The sequence below is a fragment of the Austrofundulus limnaeus genome, unplaced genomic scaffold, assembly GCF_001266775.1.
Source record: "Austrofundulus limnaeus strain Quisiro unplaced genomic scaffold, Austrofundulus_limnaeus-1.0 Scaffold163, whole genome shotgun sequence".
Taxonomy (NCBI): domain Eukaryota; kingdom Metazoa; phylum Chordata; class Actinopteri; order Cyprinodontiformes; family Rivulidae; genus Austrofundulus; species Austrofundulus limnaeus.
In genome coordinates, this window is record NW_013952565.1 from 81998 (window position 1) to 94839 (window position 12842).

General features: G+C 38.3%; 1 protein-coding gene across 1 annotated transcript; it reads right to left on the minus strand.

Annotated features, from left to right (window-relative positions):
- Positions 1-3638: 3638 nt before the first annotated feature.
- adpgk2 (ADP-dependent glucokinase 2) lies at positions 3639-12842 on the minus strand (the record flags this gene model as incomplete). Its single annotated transcript, XM_014017183.1, is given in 6 exon segments — positions 3639-5950; positions 6190-6326; positions 10241-10377; positions 10534-10630; positions 11554-11744; positions 12683-12842. Coding segments are annotated over 6 exon segments (1274 nt in total), but the record flags the coding sequence as incomplete, so codon positions are not given.

A 12842-nucleotide genomic window follows, 5' to 3' on the forward strand; every position in this document is an offset into this window, starting at 1 on the left:
AATCATTATTTATAATTGGAAAACATAATAATGGAAAATGTGATTACTGTGGAGAAGATGAGGATATAGAAAATTTTGGTATTGCAAAAAATACCAAAATGAAAGAAATCAATTGATTAAAAGACCCAAAGAAATTAAAACAAGATTTGATATTATAGAAATATTACAAAGCAATTCAAATTCTGAAACCTTTCAATTGTTATTAAAGTTTTTAAGACAGACTCGATTGTATGAAATAATATAGTTTTTTTTGAGAGCTGTTCCAGTCCACACTCCACAYCAGTAGGTGGCGGTAATGCACCTTAACGTTGTTTGCCAACTGCCAAAAAATAACTAAGAAGAAGAAGAAGAAGAGTTCTTCGCTGATGCATCGTTTACCTTTGGTATGATTCTCAGCCCCTCATGAGATTTTTCTTAGAGATTTTATAATCCTGTTGTTCTTTGTGCTCACATGCCTTTTGAGCTCTACCTGGACGATCTTCCTCTTGTAATCCCGAAGCCCCTGAAAGAGAGCCACTCACATGTCCTTGTGCTGCGCTGCCTGTCTGCCTCTAAATGGAAACAACACCACTTACCTCAGAGAACCTCTTCTCACCTGGATACCTTGGACCAACTTCTCAGTGCTGAGCCTTCACCTCCCTCCTTTAATAACAAAACTTATTCCCCTGCAAAACCCTCTTCATTTATTTATCTGCTCCATTACTCACCAAGACCCTCTTCCCTTCAGGACTGAACCCCAAAACCACATCACCTGTAAATAAAAGCACTTACTTTTTTTATTCTGTCTCTGCGTCTGTTTGTCATTGCATTGCTCAAAAGTTTGACTAAAACCTCGTACCTGATAAAACCTAAAATTACATGTTGGATTTACTTAATAGGAGGCAATGTTGGTATCCTAAAAAGCTGGAAATTGTTGTGACAACTTTTAAAGTTGAGTCAACAAAACATTTTTAGAGTGTACAGCTAGCTGATGCAACTGCTTTCAAATACCTATTGACGTCTATTTAAATACCAGTTAAATGAGACGCTTATGCTGGAGTAATTGTTTGTATAAATTACCATGTAAAGATTTTAAGAGTTCCACTTCAATCCACTTAAATCTCTGAGTAACAGTTCTATAAGCTTTTGTTGCAGCGTCGACACGAGTGAAGGAGTAAATGAGATCATAACACCAATGACAAACTCTCTTTAGAAAAAACTTCACACTTATAAGGGTCACCCTGAGGGCTTTACATTTTTATAACAGCAGTCAAACTGACATTTTATTGGGCTGTCAAATTTGTGTAACCTGCATGAGACTTTTGTCAAATCGACTTGAAAGGCTTTAAACTATTAATTGTAAAACAATAAAAGACATGGAAATCAAATTAAATTCAGTTAAAGAAGTAAAAAGTCACGTCCAGTCCAATCTGGCTCATAACTTAATCTCTGCCCTTTAGCAAAGTCAACGGTCCTGTGTGTGCTCCCAATCTGTGTTTATTGTGAAGGTCAGAGTTATTTCAGAAATGTTCTGTTCAAAATGATCGGAGGTAGAAGAGGGGACCTGTCTGAGTGAATCTGTCCTCTCGTCCAATGATGGCTGACCTAGATCTATTTCTTGTGACCCTGAACACGATGAACTGGGTACAGAGACTGCGTGGATGATGACACACACTCAGAGCCTGCAGGGTGTAAACATGCACAGAAAAACATAACAATCACCTGCAGCCAGTGTTGTAGGTGGTGTTTTTACTCCTGCCTGGAGAAAGGGGTCTCTATAGTCCCTAAGTGGGAGGTTCTTGATGTGTGGGTGGAGTTCATCAAAGATTTGATTGGTTGGAATGACTATTTTGGTTGGGATTTAAAGAAACTGGAATGATTCGGTTGGATAAACACTAAGTTGAAACGACCAGAAAGCACAGATATTTTAAAAAACAAATATTAATTTTAGTAATAATGCAAGACTAGAAGGTGCTAGCTGTCCATGTGGAGGAATGTGTAATGAGCTCGACGCATGGGGAGCAACAAACAACATCGATTAACGGCTGTCATGTCAACCAGGGTGAAACCCAACAATTGGCAGAGTGCAAATCGTGCTCTCAGGTTGCTTATCTTCAAGAAATTTGATTGGTTCTTCTACTGTTTCTTGTAAAGGTTATTGGTGGTTGGTAAAAAATAAACAAATAAAAAGAATGGTGTGCATTACAGATGTGTAAACTAAACAAATCTTGCGATGCTAATGGTATTGAAAAACTAATGCACATCAAGATACAGTTTTATGCGGAAAACCTTATGGGACAACTTCATCCTGGCACCAACAATTTCCCATTCAACTGTCTTTTTATGTGTGTCTCAGGAATCACTTGGTGAAGTGTCATAAAAAACTGGAAAGTTTGACAGAGCGGTAGCTAACTGCAGTGTGTAGCATACTCTCCACTCTCCACTCAACAGAAGAAGTTTGCTTTCCTGGAAACTCGACTCTCTCCGCGGTGCACATCGCTTGGACAGCACACCGCTTCCAAAGCAGAGGGGCGGGAGACAGAGAAGTGGGTGAAGAATTTGTTTGACAGACAGCTCACCCAGCCAGAAACTGAAATCCTTGCCAGGGGACTGAACTTNTGTGTTCAATACTTTTTCCCTGTGCCATCCCACATTATTACAAATAACTTCATTTTTTGGACATTTATGGTTTGATTTCTTTGTAAGTATGGATCACTTGGGTTGTTACCGACATCTGGTGAAAATTTCATGTCATTAGYACCTCTAGTAATATATTTACTGAGAAAAATGTTGATGTGTTCAATACTTATTTTACCTGCTGTATATAAATAAGGAGGTGATCGGCCAACTAGTCATAGTCAGCACACCTTCTAGGAAATACCACAAACACTATATCTGTTTGGGTTGTATTATTGTATAAACATACATATATACTGTTCAGCTTTTTTTCAAAAAATCATTTAGAATTCAAATAACTTAGATCCAAGTCATTAAATTGACACGAATGAATAACCCCCAATAAACAGTCCATTAAGATAACTGGTGTGATTCACTTCACAATAAAAACATATAATCCATACTGCTGCTGTGTGCTCTTAAAATGTTTTTCGCAGTACAACCAGCAGGAACTGCGTTGTGCTTCTGGTTTTGAGTTCATGAAAGCTGCATTTAAGAGCTTCTAAACCAGACCCAGAATCTGGGCTCAAAATACAGACAGGCAAAATGCTGAGTCTGAAAATAGCAAGGCTTCCCACAAACTCTGCAGCAGGACGCGGAATTATATATACACGAGACTGGATCTTTAATGTCAGTATATAAAATAATTTTATATTTTAAAATTTGTGAAACTTTAAAATTGCATAAAATGGGGGTGCTGAAGACATGAGTTGTTGCAGCCAGTGAACAAAGTAACATGAATAAAATAATGAAATGGAGATAAAATATAGAATAAAGTGGCAGAAATGGGAAAAAATAACTTTTGTGAGAATAAAAATATTCATAGTTCAGGTTGTGATAAAAAAAAAAAGTTATGGTGAAGTTGTTCCTAAGAAGAAAAATCAAGGAAAAAAATCATTTTTCCTTCCACACTTCCACCTTTCCACACTTGTAGCTAAAACTAGAACAAAAGTTGTCAATAAGAGAAATTAAAATGCAATAAATGTTAATCAGCATAGATTTTTTTAATCTCAAATGATTTGTGCAGATTTAACAGATAAATTATTCAACATAGATGTTTAAACTTATCTAAAGCTTAGATAAGTCTGATAATGGTGACAACACAAGCAGTCCCCTTTAATGAATACAAGTTCATGCTACAGTTTGATTTTAATCCACAACCAAACTTCATCCAGCTGGTAAATAATCACATTTTAAAACAAATTCACATAGAAAGAAAATCAGAAACCTGAATATTTTCATATCTTCTCAAATAGCCAACAGTAAAATCAGAAGGCGGCTCATTAAACCCCAGCTGCACCAATCGACATCTAAATAACACAATTTTTGTACGCAAGAAAATTAATTTAAAGGGATTTCCACACGTTTATATTCTCCTTTCTTGACCTAAAATATTGTAACAAAATCAATGTGCTCAGAATGAAGCGTTTACACAAGATAAATAAAGATAAATTTGGTAAAACATTGACAGAAGGAATGTATATTTGTGTATGTTGTGAGGAATAAATGAAAGTTCCAATTTAAGTTCAGTTGCATCAATAAATAAAACAAATTCAACAATTTATGGTAGTAAAATGTCTTCTCTAACACCCACAAATCTCATTTCAACTTCTAATCCAAGCGAGGCAAAGATTAAACAGAAAATATAATATATGAATGATGCACTAACAGCTGGGATAAAAGCACATAATCACTGTGGCTTCAAGTACAGATAACTGAAGAGGAGACTTTGTTCCACTCAGTCCAGCAATACAATCTGAGATAAACGTTTTAGTAACGTTTCCCTGAATTCAGTCTTGTCCAGGACAGTTTTACTTGTTTTGGTCCTTTTAGAATCACAAGCTGTCAGAAAGTTATGGAAAAAACAAAACAGGAAAATTAAAGGAGAAACAAACGGAGTGGAAAATGTTGACATCATAAAGAGCCAACAGTGGTCTTTCTGCATGGTTTTCACACAATGCTGCACTGAAACCAAAACCACAAAGATGTGACGATCCAAACACAAATAAACCACCATGCACACTTTTCACATCTGCCGGGAAGAACAGAAGCCTTCTACCATGAATCTTTGTCTTAAAGAGTCAGAGCAGAAGAAAAAGGAAGGTTTGTCCCCACCTAAAGCTTGGCTCATCTAAATTAAAAATTAATTTGCTCAGAATTCATAAGATTTAATTTTTTTTCAATCTTTTAGAAAGTTTTACTGCATAGCTGCAACACCGGTTAAAATATTTTAAATACAATTTATCATATTGTACCAAATTTGACCCAAAACATCAGTTTTTATCCAAACTCCATCCTTTCTTATTTTATCCAGACCCAAGGTTTATTATGTAAGGCCTCAGAAGATTGAGAGTCAGATGATGGATTTTTGGTTCTAAAAGTTAAAGTGGAAGCAAATGATTTATGCAAATTGGAAGAGAGTAAATGCCAAGTACACTGTAAAACAAGTACCTAATAAACACCTAAGTTCTGAGAACAAACTTCATGATTTCTGACTGGAGTACTGCAGTTTTTGCTTTCCTACTTTACCACTGCAACCCATTCAAAAAATAAAACTGAGTCAATATTCATAATTATTTGGCTTGGCTCAATTCTGCCATCCATGATCTGACTCTCAAGGTAACAGAAATTAATTTCTTGTCAGTCTTTGGGCCGTGAGCTGCAGAGGTGATAGCCGTGTCAGTATCTGAGATCAGATCAAATTTCCAGAGTCACGATGTTTGCCAAAGAGTTGGTGTCCATTTTAAATCTGCAGCACCAGGCCAGCAGCTGAGATGTTGTCCCCTCCACCAGCAGTCTGATAAACCTCGGTGCACACCAGCACTGGTGCCACACAGATCTGGTAGTCGTCCTCGTCCCAGCAGCTGACAGGTCTGGTTTCCTGCAGAGGGATCCTCTGGCTCCCCTTACGGTGACTGACAGAAAACGAGTCATCCATGATGAGCCTGGCCTTGCTGGGGTCGATGTCGTTCGAGCCGCAGACGTGACGGTTGGCGGTGAGCGAGGCCTTGGCGATGGCCGACATGGTGTTCTTCCACTGAGAGCTGCGGGTCACGATCATGGCCTGAAAGGCCAGCGTGTGGACGTGAAGGCGGGTCAGCGGCTTACCTCTCGACCCGGCACTGTCCCAGTCGCCGTCCGTGTGGCGCTGGTTCAGAATACGGTAAACTTCCCTCATCTGGTCGAGGACCGTGGCTACGCGAGGGTTTGGATCTGACAGCACGGTGATGTTGGAGCCTTTGAGTAGGCTGAGGAGGTTAGGAAGTTCTTGTTCATTCATCCCCAAAGAGTCCGCCTTGGGCAGAGGAAAGAAACATTAAAAACACACTGAAGCAACCTTTTTTCTCCACACATCACCATGTAGAAAATAACTGCAAACATAAAGAGACAAATTCAACTGTGTGAAAGAAAAATCAATCATATGGAGGTTTTCTTTACACTGCCTCTCTGAAGAAACAAAGTTTTTCTAACTGCATTAGTGTGTTCATTCTAGCTTTAATCTGAGTTTTACTTGCACTGTTCAGTCAAACGTACATGGGGGATGACGTAGTGCAGAAGGTCTTCCACAATACTTTCATCCACAAAACTGGCCATCTCAAAATGTATGCCGATCTGAGAAGACGAGGAGGACAGCAGGTTTTCCAGCCGAGAGAGGACGGCCTCTCGCTCACCTGGAATAAAGAAAAAAAAAAGGTAGAAGGTCAGACAGAAACTGTAGACACAAAAAAGCAGATAAGTGAAGGAAAAAAAGAAGTATACTGAGCAATTATGGCTGGGCGGTATGACCTCAAATTCATATCACGGTATAAATTTGGATCCCTTCACGGTAACTGTATATATCGCAGTAGAAAATTATCATAAAAAGCAAAGATAATGTACAGAAAACTGTAATCATCATCAAAGCCAATACTTTTGCTGTAGTGTAAATGAACATAACAGAAGTACAGAATAATGTTTTATATATTGTAAAACGGTTTCAACAACAAAAACATTTCTCAAATTTTCAACAATATCAAAATAAAGTGGATGTTATAACCAGTGCTTCAAGTAAAAATAGTCATTTAGACATTAAACAATTCTATGTTGTCTAAAACATTATAGTGTGACAGGACCTTAAGCTGCACATAGTCCTGTCAAAACTATTTCAGATAACTGGAATGCAAGTGTGGTGAAGCCAAATAAATGTAACATCTGCCTGCCATAGCCTGCTGAACTTATTGGCTGCTGCTCTGCTGCGCTCTCATTTTCAGAGCAGAAGCCGACTTTAGCCTACATTAGCAAGATGGATTTATGACTGAACGAACATCCACGTCTTTTTCATCACCTCTGTGAGTAAAAATACAGAAAAACCAAGTTTTTTCTCCGACAACTTGGGTGTGAAAAAACTACGGCTTCGCTCTGCGCAACGTGCAGCGGGAGGGAGGGAGGAAATGATCCCACATCCTGCGACACGACATAACTTTTCTACAGCGGCAGGGGGGAATTTTGAGGATTTATTCTCTCTATACAGTGGGTAAAATAAGTATTGAACACGTCAACATTTTTCTCAGTAAATATATTACTAGAGGTGCTAATGACATGAAATTTTCACCAGATGTCGGTAACAACCCAAGTGATCCATACATACAAAKAAATCAAACCATAAATGTCCAGAAATGAAGTTATTTGTAATAATGTGGAATGGCACAGGGRAAAAGTATTGAACACATGAAGAAAGGGATGTGTAAAAAGGCATGGAAAGCCAAGACACCAGCTGAACTCTCTCAGTAATTAGAAAACAAGCCTGCCCCTTGTCAGTGCAAGTTAATATCAGCTGGTTCAGTCCCAGATGATGGCCAGGTATCACACAAGAACCATCTGATGATGGGTAAAAGTAAAGAGCTCTCTCAAGACCTTCACAACATTATTGTTGCAAAGCATAATGATGGCATCGGTTACAGAAGAATGTCTAAACTTCTGAAGGTTCCAGTGAGCACTGTTGGGGCCATAATTCAGAAGTGGAAAGAACATTATTTCACCATAAACCGACCATGACCAGGTGCTCCTCACAAGATTTCTGACAGAGGAGTGAAAAGAATTATCAGAAGAGTTGTCCAAGAGCCAAGGACCACTTGTGGAGAGCTTCAGAAAGACCTGGAATTAGCAGGTACGTTTGTTTCAAAGAAAACAATAAGTAATGCACTGAACCACCATGGCCTGTATGCACGCTCACCACGCAAGACTCCACTGCTGAAGAAACAGCATGTTGAAGCTCCTTTAAAGATTACTGCACAACATTTAAACAAGCCTGTGTAATACTGGGAGAATATAGTCTGGTCAGATGAGACCAACATTGAACTGTTTGGATGCCAGAATACACATCATGTTTGGAGGTCAAATGGYACTGCACATCAGCCCAAAAACACCATACCAACAGTGAAGTTTGGAGGTGGGAACATCATGGTGTGGGGCTGTTTTTCAGCATATGGTACTGGCAAACTTCAAATAATTGAAGGAAGGATGAGTGGAAAAATGAACAGAGACATTCTTGATAAAAATCTGCTTCCATCTACCAGGATGATGAAGATGAAACGTGACTGGACATTTCAGCAAGACAATGAGCCCAAACACAAAGCCAAGGAAACTCTCAGTTGGTTTCAGAGAAAGAAACTAAAGCTGCTGGAATGGCCCAGCCAATCACCTGACCTGAATCCAACAGAAAATCTATGGAAAGAACTAAAGATCAGAGTTCATAGAAGAGGTCCACGAAACCTTCAAGATTTGAAGACTGTTTGTGGAAGAATGGGCCAAAATCACACCTGAGCAATGCATGCCACTAGTTTCTCCATACAGGAGGCGTCTTGAAGCTGTCATTGACAACAAAGGCTTTTGTACAAAGTATTAGATAAATTTCAGTAAGTGTGTTCAATACTTTTTCCATGTGCCATTCCACATTATTACAAATAACTCCATTTCTGGACATTTATGGTTTGATTTCTTTGTATGTATGGATCACTTGGGTTGTTACCAACATCTGGTGAAAATTTCATGTCATTAGCACCTCTAGTAATATATTTACTGAGAAAAATGTTGACGTGTTCAATACTTATTTCACCCGCTGTAAGTGTTTTAAAACACTAATTTCTTCATTATATTTCGAACTCCTCCTGCTCAGTTGTCTCTGCACTCACAGCCCTTTTGACACAGATGTGATGATGCAACTGTCGACAGGACGGTAGAGAGTAAATTTCTACCGTAGGCCAACTTCATATTGTTTCTACCATCTACCGCGCAGCCCTAAGAGCAATGTACTCAGACCAGGGCTGGACAAGATTTTACAATATAACTCTTAATTTGGGTCAACACAATATCATTTCAAAGACAAGATAAAGCAAGCCAGCAGTTACTGTGCTGAAGATTTAAATGAGGTGACGAGCTGCTGACGTGATCATTTTGACATATTTGTGGGCACACAATCCCTGCAACTTCCTGTTGCTCCTAGACAACAGTACATAATTTTTTACTGATAATGGTGTGTTGGTTGAAACAACTGTGCTGGATGTGGGGAAGTTTTTTCATTTATTCCTGACAGTCATCAACAAAAGAAAAAGGCACCAAGGAGAAGCAGCTGAAACGCTATCATCAAGCAATGTGAGTTATGGTTGACCACGTTTAACTGTTGAAGATTTCACACCATCCCAGCATTCCAGAGTGCTCAGACCAATTCAAAGACAGTATAATATGGCATATTTTGAAAAAAGAGATAGAAGAAAAAAAAAAGGAACCTTAATGAGCAGAAAAAGTGTTCTGGACATTTGTCAGTTTTGCTGTTAACTTTTCTGTTTTGGTTGTTGTTGAATTGGTTCATACTTTAAGCTAAACACTAACAGGCCAAAAACAAAAGATGCCCGGATGTCGTTCAGTGCATTTCCATTGACCATGAAAATGTGCAAATTAGAATTTTGAAAATAAATTTGCTCAATGGAAACGTGTCAATTTAGAAAAAAATTACGTTTTTCGACAAAATGTTTTTGCGCTAGGATGAGGTGGTATTTCGGTTGTATCAAAATTGGTGTTTTTCGCAAAATTGCAATGGAAATACTTTTTTCGCATCACGGGAGTCACGTGATCAACAACCGGCTGTTTCTACTGGTGAAAAAGACAATGATGAAGAAGATAACAGGAAGTAGAAATAGTAGTAATATCACAGAAGTAGTATAAAATAGTAAACTCACCGACGACAATTTCCCAAAAACACAGCATACGTAGCCGCTCCAAAGTAGGAAATTGTCACTGGAAAGCCTAGATAAAAAAGACGCTGACGTCTCCTCTGATGAGCGTTAGTGTCGTGGTAGCAGTATACTATGTATTTACATCCATCGCCACCATGTTTGTAATGACTTGTCGCGAGAACAAACGTATTCACGCGTGACTTTAATAGCATTTCTTACTTAATGGAAACACTGTAGTTGCGAAACTGTGTTTTTTCAACATTAACAGAATATCGACAAAGCTTTGCGCACGTTTGCAACGGAAATGCAGCTAATGAGAAGTATCTATTGGAAGAAAAGCCAATAACTGAAAAAGGAATAGTTTATTTTCTTACCTGACAGGAAAGGGAAGTTGTCCATCATTTGTAGCCCACCCACCACTAACAGATCTGGTCTAAAGTCTTTGAGTTTCTTTGAAAAGTCTTCTATGGAGTCCAAATAGGGGTTGTGGTCATCACTGTGAATGATGTATCTGCAGAAAAAGAGCAAATATGAATATTTGATTATATATCACTGTAGGTTAACACAGAGCCTCAGATGTGTATAAGCGTAAATGCACAAACACCATTTAAGAACATAATCTTTCATTTTCTAAATATATTTTAATGAAATTCTTGTCCTAACGTACCTATTGGCTCTACGAGAAGTGTAGCGCCCCCAGCTAGCACCAGATGAATATTCCAGGATCAGATGAATATCTGGCTCCTCTATCTCTTTACCAGCCACTGATGAGGGGAAAATTTTTGTTTTATAGAAAAAGAGTAAACAAGGAAAAATGAAAGAAGTATTCCATGGAGGAGGAAAAAAAACACGTTATTTTTTTAAGTGTTTCTGCAAGCCAGCATTACAAAAAAGAAAAAGATCCTGCGTGAACCCTCAGTGCTCAGAGTATGTGTTGAGTATGATTCTCAGCTACTACCGCAACAAATTTTAGTTTATAACTGCAAATTTCACAGAGTTACAGCCATTTGTGTGTGTTTAAAGTGCATGTGACATGCCTATCCTTCAAATACCAAAAGTCAAAGAAAGCATCTTCATACTTAACAAAATTGGCATGGTACACATGATTTTACTCATTTTGTCACATAACTGGCCTATTTTCTTTTGAATTTGGCTCAGCCAAAGTGAAACAGGAAGTGACATCAAAGAGGAACTCATTAAAATAAACTCGCTGGTCTCAGTTTATTAAAATTTTTATTTTTTAACTTTAACTTTGCTTCATCTCTCTTTTTGTGACTGAAAATAATCTAAAGAAACAGATTCTTCTCTTCTGTCTGTGTTAGATTTTGTAACAACACTGTTTACATGCTGACATTCCCCTTTGACATCACTTCCTGTTTCTTCTCATGCAAATATCTCAACAACCGCTCATCTGAGTAACGTGAAATTTGTTTTGCAATATGTTAAATGTTATCTTTCCAAAAATGCATTCTTGTTTATTACAAAAATTTGACGTCAAAGACACTTAAAAGCCATCTTGAATCAATCAGTTAGAAATGTTGCATGTTTAATGGCCACTCTGAGCATCTCATTAAATTTGTCCAGTGGTTTGTGTAATATTTTGCCAACAGGCAGAAAAACACAAATGCATGCAGACACAGGTATGAAATAAACGTTGTTTTTTCACTCAGTGTGTTAGTGTATGTACCTGTGATGTGCTGAGACAGAACCTCTGTAAAATCTGTGCTGAAGCTTCCCCCCAACAACACGTCACATCCCTCGGTTGCCATGCGACCTGCCATTACTGGAGCATTGCCACCTACAGACCACCTGTTTCCAGGTAAGTCACGAGCCTCCTCCACCAGCTCACTGAAGAGGGTTTCATTCAACATAAATCGTCTGCAGGATGGAACAAAGAAAATATGCTGAAACATTATTGCTTTATTAAAAGGGATCCCTGATTAGTTGTAACATTAAAGTTTATTTGAAAAACATTTATTTTAACTGTAAAATAAAGACCGTAAAAATACTGTAGGCTGTTTAGTTTTGTAAATTTTTTCAAATACATTTTAACACGGATGGAGCCATTTTATTTACACACAAAGCATTCTGGGTAAATGATGACGTGGATAGGTCCTCGGTGCGAGGCTGCTAGCGAGCTATATCCACCCTGAAGGTTAATCTTGGACAATATCTGATGATCGGCTCTTTTAAATGAAACCAGAGAGCGTTGACAGAGAGGAGAAGGTAGAAATGACTCAGCCTGGAACTGAAAATATAGATGGAGGACAACAGAGCTGCTTCATGGAAGAAGAACCTCAGCTTAGCCTGTTAGCCCTCATGCTATATTGCCTTATATGTATTAGCTCGGTGCTAGTGCGACAAACAAGCTAAACTGAGGTCCTCCATCCATATTTTCAGTTCCAGACTGAGTCATTTCTACCTTCTCCTCTCTGTCAACGCTCTCTGGTTTCATTTAAAAGAGTCGATCATCAGATATTGTCCAAGATTAACCTTCAGGGTGGATATAGCTCGCTAGCAGCCTCGCACACCAATGACTTAGTTGATGTTATCATTTACCCAGAATGCTTTGCGTGTAAATAAAATGGCCCCGTCTGCGTAATATATTTTTAAATTTTTAGTTTCAAAATTATAAAAACTAAACATCCTACAGTATTTTTACAGTCTTTATTTTACAGTTAAAGTATATGTTTATCAAATAAAGTCTAACGTTACAACTAATCGGGGATCTCTTTAATGAGTTGTGCTCCATCTGCATACAGCTGCAGTGTGTTTTGTTTTAAAACTGTGGGGAAAATAAAGTATTAGTCACTCACTCTGCTGCAGCTCCAGGTGCAAAGAAGTATGCAAAGCTCTGAGCCAGCTGCTCCGTATTTTCTAAATAGTCATGATGGAGGGGATTTTCAGTGTGAGAGATGCCAATCTTATTTAGAAATGACACACCATCTACTATCAGGTCAACACAACCTCCAAAAC